Here is a 22,059-nt window from a genome sequence, read left to right on the forward strand (position 1 = left end):
AAGGTACAGAACAATTTTTAGCAAAAGGACCATAAAGTTAAACCAGCAGTCTTAAAACAAGTCCAACTTAATGCCTATTAATATCTGATTTCAAAGCTGATGGCAAAGCTAGAATATGGGTGCCAGTTAAGAATGATGCTCACGTGCCATAAATGAACAGGAATTATTTTTAAAGAAGGATATGTTTATTTACTTTTATTTTAATTTTACTTTAAAAAAAGATTTTATTTTTAAGTAATCTCTACCCGCAACGTGGAGCTCAAACTCATGACACACGACCCATGATCACAAGTTGCATGTTCTCCTGACCTGAACCAGCCAGGTGCCCCTAAAGAAGCGTATTTTTAAGAAATGTGGAGTGGCTTGGTTTTATTCGGTCTAGAGAATTCAAACCATCAAGGAGAAATCTGGCATCTATTTTAAAGCCCATTGCACGTGAAAAGAAAAACAGAGCAGGCCAATTTTTTAAAAGGCCGAGGTTATTGTTCTGTGGGATGACTCACTGACCTTACACCATCCTGAGAGACAAAAGAGCCATGAACGCAGGGCAAGGCAAATGCCTTCTGAAGCATGCTAGGTAACAGCTCTGCTCTTTCCTTCAGCACACTTAGAAGAAATAATTTCCATTTTGATGACAGATATCTATCCAATTGTATACCCTTGGAAAACATGGCAAATATCAACCAACTAACTAATCTTAATTTCACCTTTCAGGACTAATTACTGTTAACGTTTTAGTGCATTCCCAATTTTGTTTTTTGTATGACATGCCAAACAATCATAAAACACAAAATGAACAATAATAAACCAGTTCACACTCTAAATGGGTCAAATGGGAGAGGCATTTTTAAGGAACTTGATAACATGGGAAATTATTTTCCATAAAGACTGCAATAATTTAAACACCCAAAGCAGTGTCTTGCACAGTGTGAGCATGTGTGTGCATATGTGCACGTGCGCACGCGCGCACACACACACACACACACACACACACACACACACACCCCACTTGATAAGTGAAGGATGTAATATGCTGTTGGAGCCTATTCTTATTTTCAAAAACTAGGTCAAGTTCTTTGTACTTAATTTCTCTATATAAAACAGCCAGTCAATAGGTATGATCCAGGGCTCCTGGGTGGCTCATTTGTTAAGCATCTGCCTTCGGCTTGGGTCATGATCCCAGGGTCCTGGGATCAAGTCCTATATCAGGCTCCCTGCTCAGTGGGAAGCCTGCTTCTCCCTCTCCCACTCTCCCTGCTGTGTTCCCTCTCTCGCTGTCTGTCAATTAAATAAATAAGACCTTTAAAAAAAAACAGGTATGATCCATTTTTTCCCTTGGCTCCTTCTACTTTCCTAGAAAGCATAAATTAGACATAAAGCAAAGGAAAAGTGAACAAGATACTGAATTTTCAAAATGGATCTTTAGCTTATTCCTCATAAAATATACCATCTGTTTAAAGCTACTAAAGCAAAGGAAGAGAAATATCAATGTGGTTTTCGGTATTAAGGGAGTCATCTTTAAAACGCCATTAGCTAGCAATAGTTACTGAGCCAATGAAAATCATAGAGACGCTCAATAAATTTGCCCTTAGCTGCATTCCGCATGACTGGACAAAAATTCCTTCTCAGCAGTGATGTGGGATAGATAGACGCACTGCTGGTACCAAAGAAAATTCTAAGCCATGCCAGTTGTACCCAGAGAAGCATCACATGGCAGTGAAGCCAGGCAACTCACTCGCTAAACTGCCAACTGTTTAAACCTTGAAGGCTACCTACTTTGTTACAGGAGTTTAATAAAATGAGGTAAAAATGAGTAGGCAAGCTAGAGAGTCACAAGAAAAAGCAAGTCACTTTATACCAGACAAGAGTTCTGAGAGAAAAGAGCAACATGATTCAAGAAGTGATAAAACATAATTTCTCTACTTTATGACACCGAAACTTTTTGCATAAAATGAAACTTGCAAAATGTTATTTCTGGTGTAGGCATGAACCTCCTTGAAACCACCCTTACTCCAATCAACACTGAAAAAAGCCAGCAAAATGTCCAATGAACCCAACGAAAGGAGGTTTGATTACAGCTAATAAGGAGAGAGACTGATGGAGGTGGCCAAAAAAACACGTAAGTCACCATCTTGGTCATGCCCTAACCGTGAAAACACCAACACATAAGCTTCTGGACCCCACATTTTAATAACCCACACAGGCAGTGTGAGGTGTGCAGCCTAGCGGAAGCAAATCAGGTGTCTATACTGCATGGGTACCTCTTTGCCAAGTTATGGTTTCTGGATCAATGTCCAATCTTGCAAATCTGTTTATCTCATCATCAGTCAGTGTGGTAGGGTCGGTTTTTTCAATGCCTAGTCTCTGAAGAGGCAGGAAAATTAAAATATGAATTAAGACAAAACAAATAAAAGCATGAAACTTTTTAAAAGATTTTTTTATTTATTTGAGGCGGGGGAGGAGGGAGAGGGCAAGGGACAGAGAGAAACCCAAGCGGACTCGGCACTGAGCACAGAGCCTGATGCAGGGCTCGATCTCACAACCCTGAGATCACGACGGGAGCTGAAACCAAAATTCGGATACTTAACCAAATGAGCCACCCAAGTGTCCCAAGCATGTTAAATATTTAGAAAATATATTCTCTATCTCCAGATGGGGTGCCTTCTAGGAAATATAAACTGTGTGATATTCAGAAGGGAAAACCATAATCCCTCAGGATGAAGCTTTATTTCCTCCTCACAAACTGTATATACAAAGGTTTTATTAACATGTTTATTCCTATATAACTGAGCACCAGAGGTACTTCCCTAAACCTAGCCCTAAATAAGCATAATGACCCATAAGTGTTGTACCTAATTTACCAAACCCAAACATACTGAAAGGAAAAAGCAAAGTGCAAAGCTTTTTCAATCAGACAACTGAGAAGCCCAATTCAAATGAAATAGGAGGAAAGGCAAAAATAAGTATCAATCATTAAAAATCAATGTAAATCACTTCCCATGCTTTTTATATAGACTGCATTTTCACTGCCTTCTGACTGTTCCAAAAGGCACAACAGAGATTTGTCTCTCCTTCCTGAAGAACTTGGAAATTTTATTTACTTATAGTGTGTATGCAGGTCACATCCTGAAATGGAAAGTGCCTATATAATGTATTCTCCTTTTTTTCTAAAGTGTGGTAGATCTGAGTGGGCTCCAGTAAATCCTGTTCTTCCCACAGTTCCTTTTTTATACTGTGAGGACTTTGTTTTAAAATCTCAGATGTGTTTTCAGAGCTGGCCCTCACTGGCTCATCAAACTGGTCTCACCAGCCTAGTACATGACATTGTTTACAGAGTCTGCAAAACTTTCAGTCACTAGGCTGAGAGTCCGCCGTTGACAGCCCACTCTGACTGAGCACACAGCACCAGACTGGGAGAGCACAGAGGATGCTTGGGGACCCGGAAAGGTTCTAGTTCCAACCTGGTATGGGGTACTGTGGCCTCGGGCAAGTCCCTTGATTTTACACCCTAGAGCTTTTTAAAGGATCAGACAGATTTAGTCCAGGACCTCCCCACATCTGACAGAAAGTTCCATCATCAAAGGTAAGATTAGAAGTTGCCTGCTCAGGCATCTGGGTGGCTCAGGTGGTTAAGCGTCTGCCTTCGGCTCAGGTCAGGATCCTAGGGTTGTGGGATGGAGTCCCCACATTAGGCTCCCTACTCAGTGGGGAGTCTGCTTCTCCCTCGGCCCCTCCTCCTGCTCATGCGCTTACTCACATGCTCTACCTTGCAAAACTAAATAAAATCTTTAAAAAAATAGTGATAAATAAGAACATTCATGTTTTTGTATGAACACAAGTTCATATTTTTCTTGGACCTAGGAGTAGGATTTCTGGGTCATATGGTACAGTGTATGTCTGATGACTATATATTTGTAATGGAGATTCAAATAAAATATAGGAGTAACCGCTCTTGCTTAAGATCCCAGTGCCAGGAAGAGCAGGTATTCAAACTCCAGGATGCTGGCATCCTGACTCCTATCCATGCTATAAAGGACACATCAGTCTTCATCCTAACTGAGGGCAGGTGGTTGGCACTCTCCTTATTCCAGGACTAACCACTTATAATTTATAGACGAATGAGAACCTCTACCACCCATCTTTGCTAGGTGTATCATGACCTTAAGACCATAGTTATGGATGTAACTTGATCCAAAATAGGTTATTCTAAGGAGATTTTCATTTCCTTATCTCTTTAGCAATCACCCAATTTCATACAATATCAAAAATGAAGAAGGGAAAATCTTACCTGTAACCTTCGGATTTGGATATTGGAGAACTTTCTCACTCCATTTACTGATGGTACCAAACGATTGAAGAGAGCCTTAAAGAAAGGGAGGAAAAGGGCTTTTAAATGAGAGGAACTGCCTCGCTACCCGCAACATCAGCACCCAAGGGGCCAAAATTAATTTGGGTGCTTTAACCCTTTCAAAAGTGTCCCTGGGGCCTCAGCAGCCTACCTTGTCTGTCTGCGTCAGTTCATGGAACATCCGGGCATCGATGGCCGCGGCGACAAGGTTATTCGCTGCAGTGATGGCATGGATGTCACCAGTGAGGTGGAGGTTAAACTATAACAGAGCAGAGGCCACATCAGGCTTTTGACTTCTTTGCATCCTTCCAACCATCAGTGTATCGCAACCCAATCAATCCCTACGTTAAAGCTGACGGAAAACCGACAGCAGTACAGTTAGCGAACAAACACCCAATACAAATAGTTCTTGAAAACATAAATTACAGACTCTCTCTCCTCAGGAGAAATTGGAGCTTAAGGGACACGTCCCGTAACCATAAACGCCACACTACCAGCAGCAACCTTGGACTACTGAGGACATACTCACGTCCTTTCAACTGTGAGCGAGGAGAAGTAGATGAGAGCAAGCCTATGCCTATATGCCTGTACAGTGTTCCCATTTCTGTAGTTACCACCCTGAATTCGCTTTGCCTTGGTTCTTCCCACTCTCATGCTTCATTTGATCTCTCACTTAAAATTATTATTCCCACCGAAAGCCAGACCTTGGAGTCCTTGTCATGTCAAAAAACTAAGCTGTCTCACAAGTCTACATATTAAGATGTTTTCCCCTTAAGCGTTACTTCTGATGAGAAACCAGTCATCTGTCCACTAAGAGCTCTACAGAAAAAGGTTAATCTCTGGAAGAGGGGAAGGGGGGGGATGCATTAGCCTGGTGATGGGTATTAAGGAGGGCATGTACTGCCATGGAGCACTGGGTGTTATACACAAACAGTGAATCATGGAACACTACATCAAAAACTAATGATGTAATGTATGGTAATTAACATAATAAGATAAAATTTAAAAAAAGAATATTAACAGAAAAAAAGAAAAGGAAAAGCTATAATAAAGGGTCCAATTCAAACCAAATTCCAGACACTTTACCTCTTCCATGGGAATGACCTGTGAATAGCCACCTCCTGCAGCGCCACCTACAGGACAGGTCAAGGGTGAGGACTCATGTTCAGTGTGCTTTCGCCATAAATCAAATTAAATTAAAGCAAAGCAAATTGGTTTCTGTCACTGCTATGCTTATTAGCTATTTACTTCTTTCAACCATTTGGACAGCTTTGATCCAGTGTTTTTTAGTTTTCTTTTACCAGGCTAAAACACTTCATCTTGTTCAGGCGGAATAGTCTCAGTTGAAATCTGGGTCTAAATGACAAAACTGTGAACACATACATATCTACTCATTATCTTTAGAAACAGGTTCCCCATGATCCCTAACATTTGTTAAAAGACCCAGCCTACAGTTACATAAAGACAACCCTGTTCAGTTTCCTACTCTCATAAACGCTACTCTGGCATTTTAAAAAAGGAATGTTTAAAATATACACGCCAAACACAAACACAGAGACTGCAATTCTTCCTAAATAGGAGACATATGTTAGAAAGCAGCTTAACTGCTAGTTTTTGCTGAACCATTTGGATTATTAACAAAAGACCAGACAAAAATGTTCTGGTTATGAGGTTATCAGTGAGATAAATGTCAGTTTGAGGTTTAGATTTTGTGGGGTTTTTTGTGAGGCAGAGACCACGCAATAAAAATGGAGCAGTTCATAAGAGGAAAAGCAGAATGCTGGGTTCAATAAGCAGAACGAGGGAAAGGTTCATTCTGAAGTGAAAGAGGGTTGTTAAGACAAGCTCAAAAGCAGAGCTAAGTCAGTACATGTAAAAAATATATTAATACAGGCAGAAGAAGGGCAGTAATCACTAGAACAAACAGAACATGTGATACTCTCACCAAGCAAATGAGAAAGCTAACTGTAAGAACTTATAATTAATAAAAATAATTTTAATTAAAAGAGCATATTGGCAGTACCTCAGCTATCAAAAACTAAAAGTGAAGAATGATTAGTGATGTCGAGTCTTCATGCAATCAGCAGAAACACTGTGCTGGTGGTCCTGGGAAAGCTCTTGAAATCGACATGGCTCTTAGTAAGTGCCTTTGACTAAGCTACCTCAGAAGTCCCAGTTGCTGCTACTGGCAAAATGGTGATACCAGTAACTATCTCATATCAGAAGATAATATAAAGTGCATGAACTGCTTAGCACAAAACACGGCACAAAGCATATACTCAATAAGGATAGGCTTTTCTTATTCCCCAAAGGGTAAAACATCTGTAGCGTTTGCCTTTGTCTCTAGAAAGTCAGCATGATGAGCAGTAGCTATGATTACCTCTATTGTTACTGTGACAGTTGACTATTAGTCACGTAAAAGCATCCCTAGCTACATAGTACCCGCCCCCCCGGGAACCCCTGTGCAGTGTCAAATACTGACGGTAAGAGCTGGGATGATCTGATGAAAGCATCGTGATGGGGGAGGGTGCCAAGAGGACATTCCTGGTGTCTAAATGAGGTGAAGGCCCCAGAGGCACTCATGGGTCAAGTGGACCAGGGAGGACTGAAAGGGAAGCAGTGCCCTCTGGCCACCCAAATTCTGGTCCTATTAATACCTTTTATTCCAAAGGTGGGGCCCTGAGAAGGCTGTCGCACACACGCAAAGACGTTCAGAGAAAGGTGGGCGCCAAGGGCCTGCACCAGCCCAATGGTGGTCGTGCTCTTCCCTTCTCCCAGGGGCGTTGGAGTGATCCTTCAAGGTGAAGCCAAAGAGGTACATTAAATTCACATGAGTTAAATTTATGCGAATCACTAAGTCAGCCCTAACATCCTAGAGAATGACTCAATCTGAATGGTAACAAAGACGAAAGACCTGAAAATCTTTCCCAAGAGCCTTAGCTGAAGTTTCCGAAAAATGGTACATTTTTAAAAAGATTGCTTGAGCTCTTCTTCTCACTGTGAGCAGAAAATACACTTTACCTTGTAGAGAGAGAAGCACTGCTATAATTTTAATATCTCAATTTAATCTCAAAAACTAGCTTTTGTATGCACCTCAGCCAAGCAGTAAAAATGAATGCTCAATATATCTACTGAATTAATGAATTTGGGGTTAAAAAAAAAAAAGTCAGCTTTAAAACACAACTCTTTCACCTACTAGATGGATAACCTTGACAAATGTTCTCCTCTCCGAAGGGTTGTAATCTACTCGGAATTACCTCACAGGCATGCTGTAAGAATCAAATGAGACTAAACACATGTGCGAAAGCTAAAACCAAATGAAAGGAACCTTCACGTATATATGGTGAGAGCAAATGCAACCTTCGGTAATGGCAATCAGGATGACGGTTCGATTAGCAAAGGAAGAACCACCCTACCCAGTCACCACCACGTATTTCCCATCAGGTTGGTGCTTCAGGCGTTCCAGTGCGGACAGTAGAACCTTGGCTTTTGTCTCACCATACAATTCTACCTCCTCAGACAGCAGACCAATTTCCCGAGCCAGGCTGCCAATGGGCTTTGGCTTGCAAGATCGTGATATATCAATGTCACTTAAAAGAAATACAGAAAAAAAAATACAGAAAACATGTATCAATCTTTAACTCACTGAATTTAATTAACCCCATCCTAGAAACGACCCTCCCTGACCCCCGATGGCGCTTCTGGAGAGGGGCATGCACGTAATTGCCATGGTATCCGTCAGCTAAACGCAGATAATACACAAAGTTTTAAACCAGCAAAATTTTATTTTTACCTTGGAACAGGAACCTGGAGGTCAAGGTTGTTATACTGAATCATCCACTTTCCTGGCTTAAATTTCTCCAAGAAACGCTTTGCACTCTCTACTGTGCTCTAAACGAAATGTCACAAATGGAACTTCTATTAGAAAAAGTGATTATTTTAACTCCACCTCAATTCCAAGTCCCAGGTCACTCCAGTTTAACCACAAAATGAACAGTTTTATGATCCACCTATAAACATGCTTCAATCCTAACCAAGGATCTACAAGCAGCTATGGAGCCCTGGGCTGCCTGCCTCACCCCCCTGCAGCTGATGTGTGTATTAAAAAGGGCAAGCAAGACAAGCACACCTAGCAAAGTTGTGTTGTTCAAATTGTTCGAACTCCAAAGTAAATTCAAATTGTTCCATCCTTACCTTCCCCTATTAGTATGACTGATTCTCTATTTCTGTTCTAACCGTCCCTTCTTTTTCTCCAACAGATTCACATCATTACTTCTGAGTAAGTTTCTACTTGGGGAAAAAAGCAGTAACTTGAATTCCATCAGCTTTTTACAATTATTACAGAAGCTTTTTTATGGAGGTCTAATTGACCTATACCGTTAGTTTCAGGTATACAACACAATGATTCAATATCTGTATATATTGCTAAATGATCGCCATGGTGAATCCAGTTAACCTCCAGTAGAGAAACTTATTCACACGCACCTGCATTAGCATTGCCACCGTCATGGGCCCCACACCACCAGGAACAGGAGTGATGAAGCCTGCCCTCTCTTTGGCTTCATCATAGGCCACATCACCCACCACTTTTTTCCCATTTGGTTTTGTATCATCTGGTCAAGGGGGAAAAAGTCAAAGCAAGGTCTCAGAATCATAATTCTGGTGTTCATTTCCAAGTTAAGTGATCAATTATCATAGCTTGTGCCAAAAACTAAGTAGAGTTCAGAGTCCCATCAGGGCTCAAGCACCTATTTTACTTCAAAGCGTTAAGATGACAGGTGCTTGTTATTGTCGAGGTATGAACTTATTTTACCTGCAAACATTCACAAGATGCTTAAGGGGTTTTCAGAACCAGGAGAATCCTTTTGCACTCAAGTGGCAAATAAAATACCAAGTGTTTTTTATTCTTAAAACCAACTACCCAGTATATAATGAGTGCCTTTTAAAATGTTAATTTGCCAAAGCCTACAAAGGAATTTTTTGGGTGCACAAAGCTCCAACTATGTCACAGCTGCCAGATACCGTTTCTACAGCAACTGTCAGCATTTTGTAAGCTCCATGCGTGAGCTGGAGGAACAATCCAACATCCAATTCCAGAGACAAGCAGCTACTTAAACGTATGCAAAAGGCAAAGAATATAATTACACTTCCCTTAAAAGGATACAAGAACAACTACAAATCTTATCAGCAAAGAATAGCTATTCAGGAGAACAAAACCCAGTGATGCATCACTGCTCACTCACACAAAGTACATCCTACACTTGGCTTCAGTGCACTTGCGGGAGGGGCTGGGGGACAGGGCCAGCTCTGCAGCTCTAAGGCTCCCAAGGCAGGATCTGGGAGGATCTTAGCCATTTCACCACTTCTCTTTGAGCAGATCACCACAACCGAGAGAGCCAACTTTAGGGTGTAGCCAAAGAGTCAGACTTGAGAGACCGAAGTTTTAGGATCAGCTCTTCTACTAACTGCCAGTCCTCAGCCCCTGTGGGCTCCTTATTGATCGGAAGTCCAAAGATGACAAGAAGGACCGATACTATTTCACAAGCTTGCGGAGAATGAAGCGAGAGATCGTGCACATTCGTGAAATTGAAAAAGCATTCTCTAAACATAAAGGTTTCTCTTCCCATCCTAGATGTAGAAGATGTTTTCTATGTGTACTATAAGGAGCTGGTAAATACAGCTCCTTGGGGTAGTGTCAGGTTTCTAGATGATAAAGTAGCAAGCTATAGCAGGACATTTCCTCTCAGAACCCTGGAGTCATTTCAAAATGCCAAGGAGCTATGGTTAAGGGTTTTTCCTTTGTGCAGGTCTCAAGAGTCTAACACAGACATTAGTTTAAAATATGCTGCACTTCTCTTTATTCATGGTAGTGATTTTAGTTTCTCCACATACAGGAGACATATCAGTTACCGCACAACTAACTGCCGCACGAGAGGAACTCAGTTTTGCTCCTTCAGCAAACACTATCGTGGTTGACTTGAGTGCCCTCTGGTACGTGTCCAGTGTTTCATGGAAAGTATGATGTGGTCAATAGAAAAAGCGGACACTTCTCAATCTAAGTGTATGGCTTCAGTAACCAATAAACATTTTGGTTATCTACCCCAGCCCTAGAATTCCTCTTTCATTGGGAATTACAGGTATGAAGTCCAATCACTGAGTTACAGACCAGTGGGTGCCCTGAAAGAACCAAAAACTGTTTTTGCAAGTGTTCGCTTTCAAGGCATCATGTTTCATAACTGGACCACAGCCTGAATATTTTGATTATTTAAATCATTTGCATGGTCCCTTCAGGGATAACATCCTAAGTCATTTGCCAAATTTAGAATGAATTAAGGTATGTACTCTTTTTTTGGGGGAAAAAATACTTTTAAGATTCAAGTGCAGAGCAGAAGTACTGGCCTGAGGAACACGTGAAAGTGTTTTTCCTGTTTGGCTTACTAAAGATAATTGGAGGGGCACCTGGGTCGCTCAGTTGGTTAAGTGTCTGCCTTCGGCTCAGGTCATGATCCCAAGGTCCTGGGATCAAGCCCTACATCAGGCTCCCTGCTCAGTGGGGAGTCTGCTTCTCCCTCTCCTGTCTACTGTTCTGCCTACTTGTGCTCTCTATCAAATAAATAAATAAAATCTTTAAAAATAAATAAAGATAATTGGAAGAGACAATAAAATCCAGCCTTATCAAAAGTTATTTACCTATATACCTCAGATCAATAAAAATACAGCTGACCAGATATTGATTTGGTCTTTTCATATTTTACCATCTAGGTGAAGAATAAATGTGAACAGGATGGTGAGTTTCATGTTTAAGTGAACATTTTATACCTATTTGTAAGATTCAAGATTCCCACCCAGGCTTTTTTCTTCCATCTCTCAAATCTAGTCCAAAAAAAAAAAAAAAAAAAAAGGCCAAAAGCAGAAATATGATACAGGAGATGTAAGGTTTTAAACAGAATGAGCCTGAATGTCATATCACAAGTACTCAAAGTGAGGAATTGTAGGAGAGCAATTTCTTTATCACCCATTAGATAATTACACTACAAGAAAATGAGTGATCAATTATGAGCTACTGTCTTAAAAGCATGGTAGAGAGAGTGGGAGGGAGGTTAAAACTGGTGAAGGCTTGACAGTGACTAATGTCCCTGGCAGCTTAGTGTCTATGCTCTAAATCTGAGACGGGAAGGGAGAAAAAACAATCTTCTCGCTCTAAGTCCTTTGACAATTCAACAGGTGCTGAGTGCCGGCAGTTAGAAGGCAGGAAGCCGGAGAGGCCAGTGCAGAGACCACGCCCCACGGGGGAGGGCAGCACAGGGCACAATGAAAGAGACACCCAGTTCTCCAGGAGGGGGAGGAGGGAGAGGAGATTCCCCCTTAATGAAGGGAAATCAGACCAGGTTTAGAAAGAAGAATGGGCATTTTGGGTAGAGAGAAGGTGGGAAGGAAGTGGCTAAAACTGAAGAGCAAAGTCGAGCTTATCCGATCATGTAGCTCAAGGCCGGCAGTGGTGCCTGATGCACAGAAACGGTGATCTAATTAAAGACTGTTCTTTTCTTGAATTTGCGAGGTGCGTATACAAGTATTCACTGTATCATCCCGTGAAATTTTATGTTTGAGAACTTCACGATGAAGGAACATCCTATTGCACTGAGGACTCAGGTGTAAATGCTGCAGAGGACAAACAAGGCATGTGAAGAGAAGGGCACGGGGTCCACTTTACAACCGTTCAAGACAGGGATTCACCAAGTGGTGTGAGAACAAAGGCCCAGAGGCGGCTGAAACTCGTGTGGGGCTAAGCCGTTTGACAAGTAACGTGGGAGGAAGACGCTCCACATCAAGACCCACGAACACAGCAAGAACATGCAGATGGCTGTGAGTGGGAGTCAGCAGGCAGTGGGAGACCAGTAAGCAGCTCACAGCCGTGCATCCACCTGAGAGGGTAGTGCTCCCAGGGGACACCGGCAACAGAAGAAAGGAAAAACTTTCTGATATTTAAAAACCTATATAGGGACTGACTGGGAGGGAAGGATAATGGGCTGGCTTGCTCCCCGCTGCCTAGGAGAGGCCAGGTCCAACGTCTTCGTTGTAAAGCCCACCTAGAAGATTCTTGGCGAGGGGAGCCCCTCTCCTGGAATTACACAGCAGTCCGTAAAGATAACACTATATTTTAAATCCAGCCATCCTTTGTTTTTTTTTTAAATATTTTATTTATTTATTTGAGAGAGAGAGAGAGAGAGAGAGAGAGAGAGCATGAGAGGAGAGGGTCAGAGGGAGAAGCAGACTCCCCGCTGAGCAGGGAGCCCGATGCGGGACTCGATCCCGGGACCCCAGGATCATGACCTGAGCCGAAGGCAGTCGCTTAACCAACTGAGCCACCCAGGCGCCCCCAGCCATCCTTTGTTAAAAACAAAGGCTGATCTGTACGTGAAGGGACAGCGAGAGATCCGCCTCTCCCACCCTCTCCTTGGACAAAGTCATTCCGGGAAAGGCCTGGTACTAAAATTAGTACCGGCTAAAATCCCGGGCTCTGCTGTCCCGCTGGTCACGATGCCGTCTACTAACTGTCTACACCATGGGCAAGACACCTGCTCTGAGCCTTAGCTCTTCCCGCCAGAAAGGGGACAAGGGGTTCTCACGTAGGCTTCCCTTAATGATCCAGACATCGTTCTCTGCCTCCCCCACCTCCGGCAATGACCTTCGTTCTCCAGCAGCGCTCACCTGGGATATAATTGATCCCGCAGTCGATGACTATTGCCCCAGGTTTGATCCACTCCCCTTTCACCATTTCCGGCTGACCAGTTGCAACCACCAGGATGTCACCTTTATTTACCTAGGGAAAGAAGGTTTTGACTTCAGAAATGACACGGTAGAACATTAAAAAAAGAAAGAAACCTAGAGGTGGAAGAGAGTAAGCTTTGTACGAAACTGCTCCTTGCCATCAGCTATTCTGAGTGGGGCCGCACACCGTCCCTGACAGCCCTGCCTGTGCTGTGCTCGCTCCTGCGCAGGCCAAAACGCTCCCGGTACGAGCCATCTTCCTGAGCGGGGAATGTGATGAAAGCATGTGGGGCGGGGATGGGCATGCGCTTGGCGCCATAGGCCCAGCTCTGATTATCGTGTTGGGAGACTGCCCCCTCTCCTATAGACCTTGGGGACTAGCGCTTCCCGCAGAACACTGCTTGGGGAGCATTAAAAGAGAAGGTGCGCTGTCAACATGGGTAGGTACGTGTGAGAATCCTCGGGCCCAGGAATCTGATGCAGGGTCAAGAACAAGATGTGACACATGTCATGGCACTGCTGTCCACATGCCCCCTCTGAAGCACCTCGACCTCTGAGGCCACCACTGTGTTACACATCCTCGATCTGGCTGCTGGGCTCCATCCCAGTTTCTGAACCGCTAGTCCCTATCTACCACAAGGCAGGCCACTACGGAGAGAATACGATCAGAACAAGAGCTACAGGACTTGGGCAAGTTTTGTAACTGAAATTTGTTTATCATGTAAGATGAGACAAGAAACAAGAGACAGCAAGAGGGGTTCAATGAAATATCGAATGAGGTAAAGTACATGGCAATGTCTGGCACTTAAATGTTAGCTGTTCCCACTATGTGAGAAGACCTACCACACACGTGTGCGCACACACACACACACACACACACACACACACACACACCCTCTCCCACTGCACTCTGGACCCCTTACCTCCTCGCCTAGATTGGCAGTCTTGGAATGGCAGGTGGTCACTGTGGCATGGTTCCACAGAAGCAAGTCATGCATGGGGGCACCAACTATCTTACTGCGCCCGACCACGACTGCGTGCCTTCCAGCGATCTGCACCCCTGAAAGAAGAGTCAGGGTGGGTGAGAGTATTAGGAGAAGCTGCCCTCTTCACATGCCACCGAAATGGGAAAATTCAGAACAAGTGCACAAAAACGCGTTCTTAGCATCAACCAGAAATCTTCCTAAAAATATCCCTTCCTTGGCAATAATACTCTCAACTCTAGGATTTCAGTTACAAGTTGGGACTTGTACTGTGTCCTTCTTGCTGGGGGCTTTTGGGAGCTGCCTAAGCCAAGATCCATTCATTGAGTCATAGGAGAGTGGGAAGAAAACCTACACTCAAAGAAAAAAGAAACCCTGACATACAGCTAAACGGCCATATGGACAAAGACAGTAGATTTACTTATGTGGGAAAAGTAGTTATAACAAATAGGATGCCTGTGCTGGGCTGGAGAAAAGCAAAGGATATTAGAGAAGTCTCAGTAAGTCTTTCTAGCTCTGTTAAGTTCATTTATGCAGTTCCTCAGCTGCATTTCTCTTTTGACACAGGGCCTGAGCCATAGGGTTATTTACAGGGCAGTGATAAAGGGGAACTTTAAACGTAGCTGTAAGATTTCTTTTTGTCTACTCAGCATCCCTTCTTCTGGTGCTATCACAATGTCCTTTCTAGGACTGACATACTCTACTCAACAGAGATGGTTTGGGTGCTCACCCACATTTCCACCCCAACCAATGAGATCTGCTCTGGACCACCAAGGAGAGCTGAAGGAGTCACCACACAGAAGCAAGCAGGGATAAGATCCTGAAGACTCCGCCTGAGACCCTCTACCCAGTCCTGCTGAAGTGAACTCTTGCTTAAGGCAGGCTGTGTTTAATTTTTTTTTTAAGGTTTATTTATTCACATGAGAGAGAGAGACCAAGAGCAGGGGTAGGGACAGAGGGAGAGGGAGAAAATCCCAAGGAGACCATGCTGAGCATGGAGCCTGACACGGGGCTTGATCTCAGGCTGACCCTGAGATTATGAGCCTAGCAGAAACCAAGAGCTGGATGTTCAACCGACTGAGCCCCCAAGGCACCCCAAGGCAGGTTGTATTTAAATTGTGCTTCTTGTATAACATCTTATTCAAAAAAGCTAAGCTTTTATATAATGTTAATATGATGAACATCTAGAAGTCAAGCCCTCCAAGTGTGAAGTGTTTAAAAGGTACCTTACTCTGTACTTTTTAGGATTCAGCAAAGGACCTGAAGCTGTGTTAGGGCAAATAGCTTCACTATTACTAAGTGGGAAGCCTAGAGCTTCTGTGGCTCAGGGGATTTGTTCCTATCAAGTTGTAATACAATTTGCTAAATATGCTAGAATATAAATTTAGTTATAGGACTAAACGGTAATAACTGTCCCAAGGCTTATAACTTGACCTTTTCTTCCAATCACAGAAAACTTTCATTTACACTGGCCAACACTTTCCACTTAAAACTTCTGATCCACTTCCTTTAAATAGGACACATTTCCTTGTAAAAAATAACCTCTGCAAAAAGTGTTCATGATGAAATTAAAATACCAAGATGTTGACTAGGTAATGGGGTAGCATGGCCAACTGTTCAAGAGATCTGTTTCCAGCCATCTGTCGAGTCCTCAAACTATTATGGAGACTCAGGGCCCATTGTGGGGGTTGGGACTTTTCCCTTTGTCTGAATCTTTATTATTTGATAAGTTACTTTTTCATAAAAAATAAATTTCTTTGAAACTCAAGTAACCCTGAGTTCAAATCTTGCTTCTGCTACTGCTTGGACAAGTTATGCATCTCTCTGAGACTGTCTTCTCAAGCTGTTGAGCAATAATAGTACCTAGTTCAAAGAGCTGTTGAGAAAATTGAGAATTTAGGTAAAGCTCCCAGTTGATAGGTCCTTGTGCCAATCAAATCCCTTTATTTAGGGCCCACAGGGTACCTCCTCTTTGCCTCCATGTGTCTAAACCAGGCCCAAGAAATGATGCTTTGTTTTCATTCACTTGTTTTTACCTGTCTCTTTGATGAGTTCCAAACATCCTTTAGGCGTACAAGGGATAAAACAGTCATTTAGGTCACCTCTAGCAAGTTTTCCAGCACTGATGCTAGTTAACCTAAAACAATGAAAGCAACGAAGGGGGAAATGAAAGTAATTAGATGTCTTTACTGTAATCTTTAGAAGCACATATGGTTTGTTCCGAAAACAGAAATATAGTCAGAATCATGCAACGTGACATAGAGAGCCCAGGCACACTCACCCATCCACATCCTTTTCAGGTATGATCGCATTGACCACTGCTTCAGTGTTAATGGGGTTCTCTGAATCTAAAGGCAGCTGTACTATGAAACCATGTACAGTGAGGTCTTCATTCAATGATGTAACGTACTTTAAGACCTAAAAGTAACACCGCACACAATGTGTATAATATACAGAAACCAAAAAGATGGAGAAAACACTTTTCAGTAGCTCTATCTTCCCCCAGGAGTTTAACTGTAGTCCTCTTAGAATGTACCTCCCCTTGAACCTGAGAGCAACTCTAACACCAAATGTAATCTTCAGTGTCTGGTAAGGAATTCATCAAAGAGCTAAGAACTTTAATAGTAATACCCATGTTACTCATGCAAGTCAAGATTTCTGTGACGAAAGGAATGTTCTATCATGCACACTTTGCCATGCAGTAATGGCGAATGAATACTTGAAACGTGGCTAGCACAACCAAGGAACTGAATTCTACATTACATTCTATTTTAATTAAATGGCCGCATGGGGCTCGGAGCTACCCCACTGGACGGCGCAGATGTAGGACATTTCCATGACCTCAGAAAGTTCTTTTCCTCGCCTGTTCCTTCCCGGTTACTCCCTCCACCCTTGGGAAACCACAGTTCTGACTTTAATCACTGATGATTTGTTTAGCCTATTCTTGAACATCATAGAAATGGAATACATATTTGGTTTTTTTTTTCCCCGAACTCCATATTTGGTTTTTTAAAAGGCAAATAGCTACAGGCCCAGGATCAGTTTTTAATGAACACTGCAGGGGATTTGAAGCACATGATGCTGCAATCACGCGCTGAGTACGAAGCGGCCATACCCTACGATGGTACCATTCACTCTGTGGGTGTTTGCAAATATTTTCTGGAGGCAGAGTCTATGAAGAAAGAACTGCCTCAAGGTCTTTCCTGTGGTAAATGTACCAATCCCTAAAATTCCACTAACCCAAAAGCCAGAGAGGAATGCACTTTAGTTGTCCTCTTAACAATCAATCCATCACAGCTCACCTCGGATTCTGTGGCAGTTCTTGGTAACTTAATGTGCGTGGCTTTGATCCCAATCTGCAAAAATGATCATTTAAAACAGGTCAGTGGCAAGAGCACATGAGACATGGGCCCATTTCTTTTAACCAAGATGACTAAATCAAATCAGGTGGTCTTAGTCACCGTTTCAGCCTCGTATGTTCTGAAGAATGAGTCTCTCACTTTGACACATTCATCCTTGTTCACTGTCACCACTGCACTCAAGCAATTTCATGTCCACTCTCCCTGCTCTTTGGGAAGTCTGCGGATCACTGATTAGAAAACATTCAAGGGCAAACCAGAGACTGCAGCTTAAGTCCTACATTTCTGACTTGCAAAATTGAGAAACTCAAGTCTGTGGTGGCCAATGACAGTTTTTACAGGGAGGGTTGCAAAGGACAAGGGGTCATCAACAAGAGCTGGGGAGGGGAGTGGGGGTGACGGCGCAGCTGTTCCGGGTTTTACCTCTTCAGCAGCCTTCAGCTTCACATTTATATAAAGATTAGAATCATCTCTGTTGCCAACCTAGAATAATAAATACATGTAAATCAGATGATCAAGGAAAGGCAAAGTGTACAGAAAAGCTTCTAAAATTTTAGTTTTGATAAAAGGAACGTTTAATCATGAGACTCTTGCTGCAGAGACCTTTACAGGAGAACAGGAGAATGCTGGGACAGAACGGAGATGTGAACACAGGTGGTGTTACCAATCCCTCCCCAAACAAGGCCCACCCAATTCCCACTGAAAAAGCCACAAGAAAAAAAAGGAGGGGACATATGCATCTGCCTTGGAAACTGAGCGAAGGTGCCACAGCCCTACCTGAAACGTGGAATTTGTCTGCCTTTGAGCTGACATAACAGAACAGAGCACGGAGGGCTGAACTGTCATTAGGCAAGAAAAACACCATGGCTATGGAAGCCAAGAACACCCAGAGGGTATATTCTGCACCCTCTCTCCCACCCCCAGGGGCAGTGGAAAGTTCTCTTGCCCAGCTACACAGAGGAGAAACCAGCTGGGGTGAAACTAATTCTAGCTTACACGGAAGAGACACCTATGCAAGGCAAAGGGCTATGTGCTGCCCTCAAGAGAGAGGGGAAGGCATGGTGCAGAAGCAAGTCCTCTGAATCACCACGCTGCATCTTGCTATGTTCCCTCAGTGTCTTTCATCATGTACATATATTTGTAATTTTTCACTTGTAATCATCTATCTGTAAAATGTTATTTTACAGATATTTTCCAAGTTCCCGTGATCGATGTAAGTTTGGTTGCTCGTAGAACTGCAGAGGGAAAAAACGGCAGGCCTGCTGATACCACAGACAACAGACGCCGCACTCCTTTAAACAGGACAACCACAGAGAAAGAAGTTGGCCTTAGGAACAGAGTATTTCCAGTCCCTGTCAGTCACGTTGCTGCTGTCACTGGAAGCTCTCCTCAGGGTTCCAGAACCTGGCCTTATGCTTAAGCTTCAGCTGTTCTTTATAGATAGTTCTCAGTTTTGCTTGTGCTCCTCTGAATTTCAAGAATCAGAGGAATCCTTTGAGGGGAATTTGATTTTTTATGGGTTACCTGCACCTCTCTGCATTAGCTTCTTCCTGTGGGGAACTGCTAGAATTTCGGAGCCTCTCATATTTGTTCCTCAGTCATTTCCTCTATGTGCTCCTTGTCACTACCACCCAGCCCTCCTGGATTCAGTTATCACGTTTGAGACACTCTGGGATTCTTAGATCTGAGTAGGAAAGGAGGTGGTTCCAAATACAACAGTATTGTTCTTCACATTTTCATTAGTATTTATAACTACACTGAATTATTTAAACTTAACTCTGAGATTAAATGGTTCGACTGCTCATGGCCAGTCCTTTTTAAACCACAACTTCTCTGTTCTATAGTTTATTTTCCTACATCCCCCCAGGTAGCTGAAATGCAACTTTAAGTCACTTTCCCAGAAAAGGTATGTGGGCACTTTTCTGAGTCTACGTGTATCTGAAAATATTTTTCTGCTGTTTTTGCCCTTGACAGGATTCACTTGGCTGAATCTGGAGTCATAACATTTTCCTTCAGAGATGCTATCTTCGGCATCTAGTGTGACAGAAGAGAAGTCTCAAGTCTTTTGTTGTGGTTCTTTTATAGGTAACTGTTTTCTGTCTGCATGTTTCCGAAAGAATTTTTCTAAAACTCCAAAACCAGGGGAGCCTGGCTGGCTCAGCTGGTGGAGTATGTGACTCTTGATCTCGGGGTTATAAATTTGAGCCCCACATTGGGTGTAGAGATTACTTAAAACTAAAATCTTAAAAAAAACCCAAACAAACCATAAACTCCAAAACTGTGACCAGTTTTAAAAAGAAAGTGTAATAGTTTTAGTTATAAGCATATATCAAAGTTTTATTATAATCCTAATGCAAAGGAAAAGACCTCTTAAAAGCCAATCCAAAGACTCTCAGTATGAACATTTTATTTTTTTAATTTATTTTTTTAATTTTTAAAATTTATTTATTTGAGAGAGAGAGAGGGGGAGACAGAGACCACAGAGGAAGAGGGAGAAGCAGGCTTCCCGCTGAGCAGAGAATCTGACACAGGGCTCAATCCCAGGACCCAGAGATCATGACCTGAGCCCAAGGCAGATGCTTAACTGACTGAGCCACCCGGGTGCCCCAGTATGAACATTTTGTAGGGAAAAATGGTTATACAATCATTGATAGACTAGAGACTAGATGCAGAACGAATGTTTAGTTGAGAACAGTAGATTCTTGACTGACAGTCAAATGAGTAGGTGGAAGACCGGTTTCTGAGAACAAATCTTAATCCTATCAGTTTATCAAGAAAATCACTGAAACATTTTACCAGTAATGCTAATTTCTTCCTTGAAAAAGATGAATTACATTATTCTAAAAAAGTCCTATCCCTGAACAAGTTAGGGACTTTTATTTTTTAGAGGTGGGGAGGGAGAGGGAGAAAGAATCTTACTCAGGCTCCACATTCAGGGCAGAGCCCAATGCAGGGCTTGATCCCACGACCCTAAGGTCATGACCTGAACCAAAATCAAGAGTTGGATGCTTAACCAACTGAGCCACCCAGGTGCCTCAAGACTTTTTTTTTAACACCAAGAGTCTGCAAACTATTTTGTTTGTATATATTTTAGCTTTTGGAGGCCACATAATCTATCATATATTCTTCTGCTTCATTCTTACCCTTTCCAACCTGGGCAGCATTTGGATATGGGCCACAATTAACTAATCCCTGCTTTTTGTTTTTTAAGATTTTATTTATTTTATTTTGAGAGAAAGAGAGCAAGCGAGTGTGAGCAGGGAGAGGGAGGGGGCAGAGGGGGAGGGAGAGATCCTGTACATACTGTCATTCCTTCTACAAAGGATGGCGTGGGTGTGGTTGGATGGATTATGACCAGTCCTGCAGTTGTAGCTAGAAAGACAGACTGGAAGTGTCCAGATCAGAAGCCTAAAACCTGTAAGCAGGTGACTGTAGTGGCCCGAGAGGGTGGGAGCAGTAGAAACTGAAAGGAGGGAACACATACCAAGAGCTTATGAGAGGCACAATCAATAGCATGATATTCACTAAGGGGTCTTAAGGGACTGAGGGACAGAAATCCTAAAGAGCTTGCGTTTCTGGCTGAGTGTGTGGGAAGTGGTGTCAGTCACCAGGAGGGAAAAAACAAGAGGTCTGAGGCAGCAGGGATGTGATTCCAACATAATGTGTAGGCCTTGCATCGTGGAAAGATGTTGAATCTGGTGCTAAAGCGCAAGATTAAAATATTCTACCACTGTTTTATTGGCAAGGACACAGGAGACAAGCTGCAGAACAGTGTTTATGTAACGAAAACACTTGCAATCAATAAATTTAAAATACAAGTTTGGAAGTCAATCTTAAAAACAGGAAAAAAAATCGCAATATTGCTAAAATTGGAATTATTTTGGATCCTTTCTGAAACCTTCTGAAAGGTTTACAGAAATAAAGTTCTTGCCTACCACATTTACTCTTTCTACAACAAACGATTTACAAGAATAAGCCAAGAAATAACTGGTCTCCCAGATGTCCCAAGTGAACGCCCACAACATATACCTTTGATTCCCATTAATTTGCAAAAAAAGGAAAAAACCCACCACAGCAGAGAACACACCAGACAGAACCACAGGCCTTCTGTGCTTTTCTTCGCAGCTAAGGCCTCTTAGACAATGAACAGCAGTAGGGGAAATATTTAAGAACTATTCACTCTGAAATTCTTGATGAACACAGTACAGAAACTTAGCAAGGGATTAGATGATAACACATGGAGACACACACACACACAGAAATGTGAATTGAGGAAGCAGGCATCTCTAAAGGGCATTTCAAATGAAAGTTATCAGTCTCCTGTCATCCAAATCAACCCTTCAAATGTACATCTGTCTGTCTGTCTACACAACAAACATTTGTTGAATGCCTCCTATGGGATGAATCAGGAGCTCAGGCAAGAAACCCTGGAGAGGGGCCTAAATCTCCCAGCAGCTGGGAGAACTGAGTGAGCTCACTTAGGGAAAGAACAGGTGGAAAAGAGGCTTCATGGCTGGGCCCTGCGGCATTCAAATGCTTTAGGTATCAGGAAAATGAGGAACAGTAAGCAAAGGAGATTAGAAAAGGAAGGGAAATGAGA

General features: G+C 42.7%; 1 protein-coding gene across 2 annotated transcripts in view; it reads right to left on the minus strand.

Moving 5' to 3' along the window:
* Positions 1 to 22,059, minus strand: part of MTHFD1 (methylenetetrahydrofolate dehydrogenase, cyclohydrolase and formyltetrahydrofolate synthetase 1) — a 61,535-nt gene that overhangs the window by 22,923 nt on the left and 16,553 nt on the right. For both annotated transcript variants that reach the window (XM_028115004.1, XM_028115078.2), the window contains 14 exons: positions 17,883 to 17,942; positions 17,403 to 17,456; positions 16,382 to 16,518; positions 16,137 to 16,237; positions 14,041 to 14,177; positions 13,058 to 13,169; positions 8,834 to 8,961; positions 8,142 to 8,239; positions 7,765 to 7,938; positions 7,006 to 7,142; positions 5,435 to 5,481; positions 4,500 to 4,607; positions 4,289 to 4,363; positions 2,262 to 2,364 (listed from right to left, as the gene is read on the minus strand). In XM_028115004.1, coding sequence (XP_027970805.1) covers positions 2,262 to 2,364; positions 4,289 to 4,363; positions 4,500 to 4,607; positions 5,435 to 5,481; positions 7,006 to 7,142; positions 7,765 to 7,938; positions 8,142 to 8,239; positions 8,834 to 8,961; positions 13,058 to 13,169; positions 14,041 to 14,177; positions 16,137 to 16,237; positions 16,382 to 16,518; positions 17,403 to 17,456; positions 17,883 to 17,942 — 1,471 coding nt within the window. The remainder of the gene's footprint in view (positions 1 to 2,261; positions 2,365 to 4,288; positions 4,364 to 4,499; positions 4,608 to 5,434; positions 5,482 to 7,005; positions 7,143 to 7,764; positions 7,939 to 8,141; positions 8,240 to 8,833; positions 8,962 to 13,057; positions 13,170 to 14,040; positions 14,178 to 16,136; positions 16,238 to 16,381; positions 16,519 to 17,402; positions 17,457 to 17,882; positions 17,943 to 22,059) is intronic.

This window comes from Eumetopias jubatus, unplaced genomic scaffold, assembly GCF_037043125.1.
Source record: "Eumetopias jubatus isolate StellerSeaLion01/CBP00866 unplaced genomic scaffold, mEumJub1_p1.0 scaffold_7, whole genome shotgun sequence".
NCBI classification, from domain to species: Eukaryota; Metazoa; Chordata; class Mammalia; order Carnivora; family Otariidae; genus Eumetopias; species Eumetopias jubatus.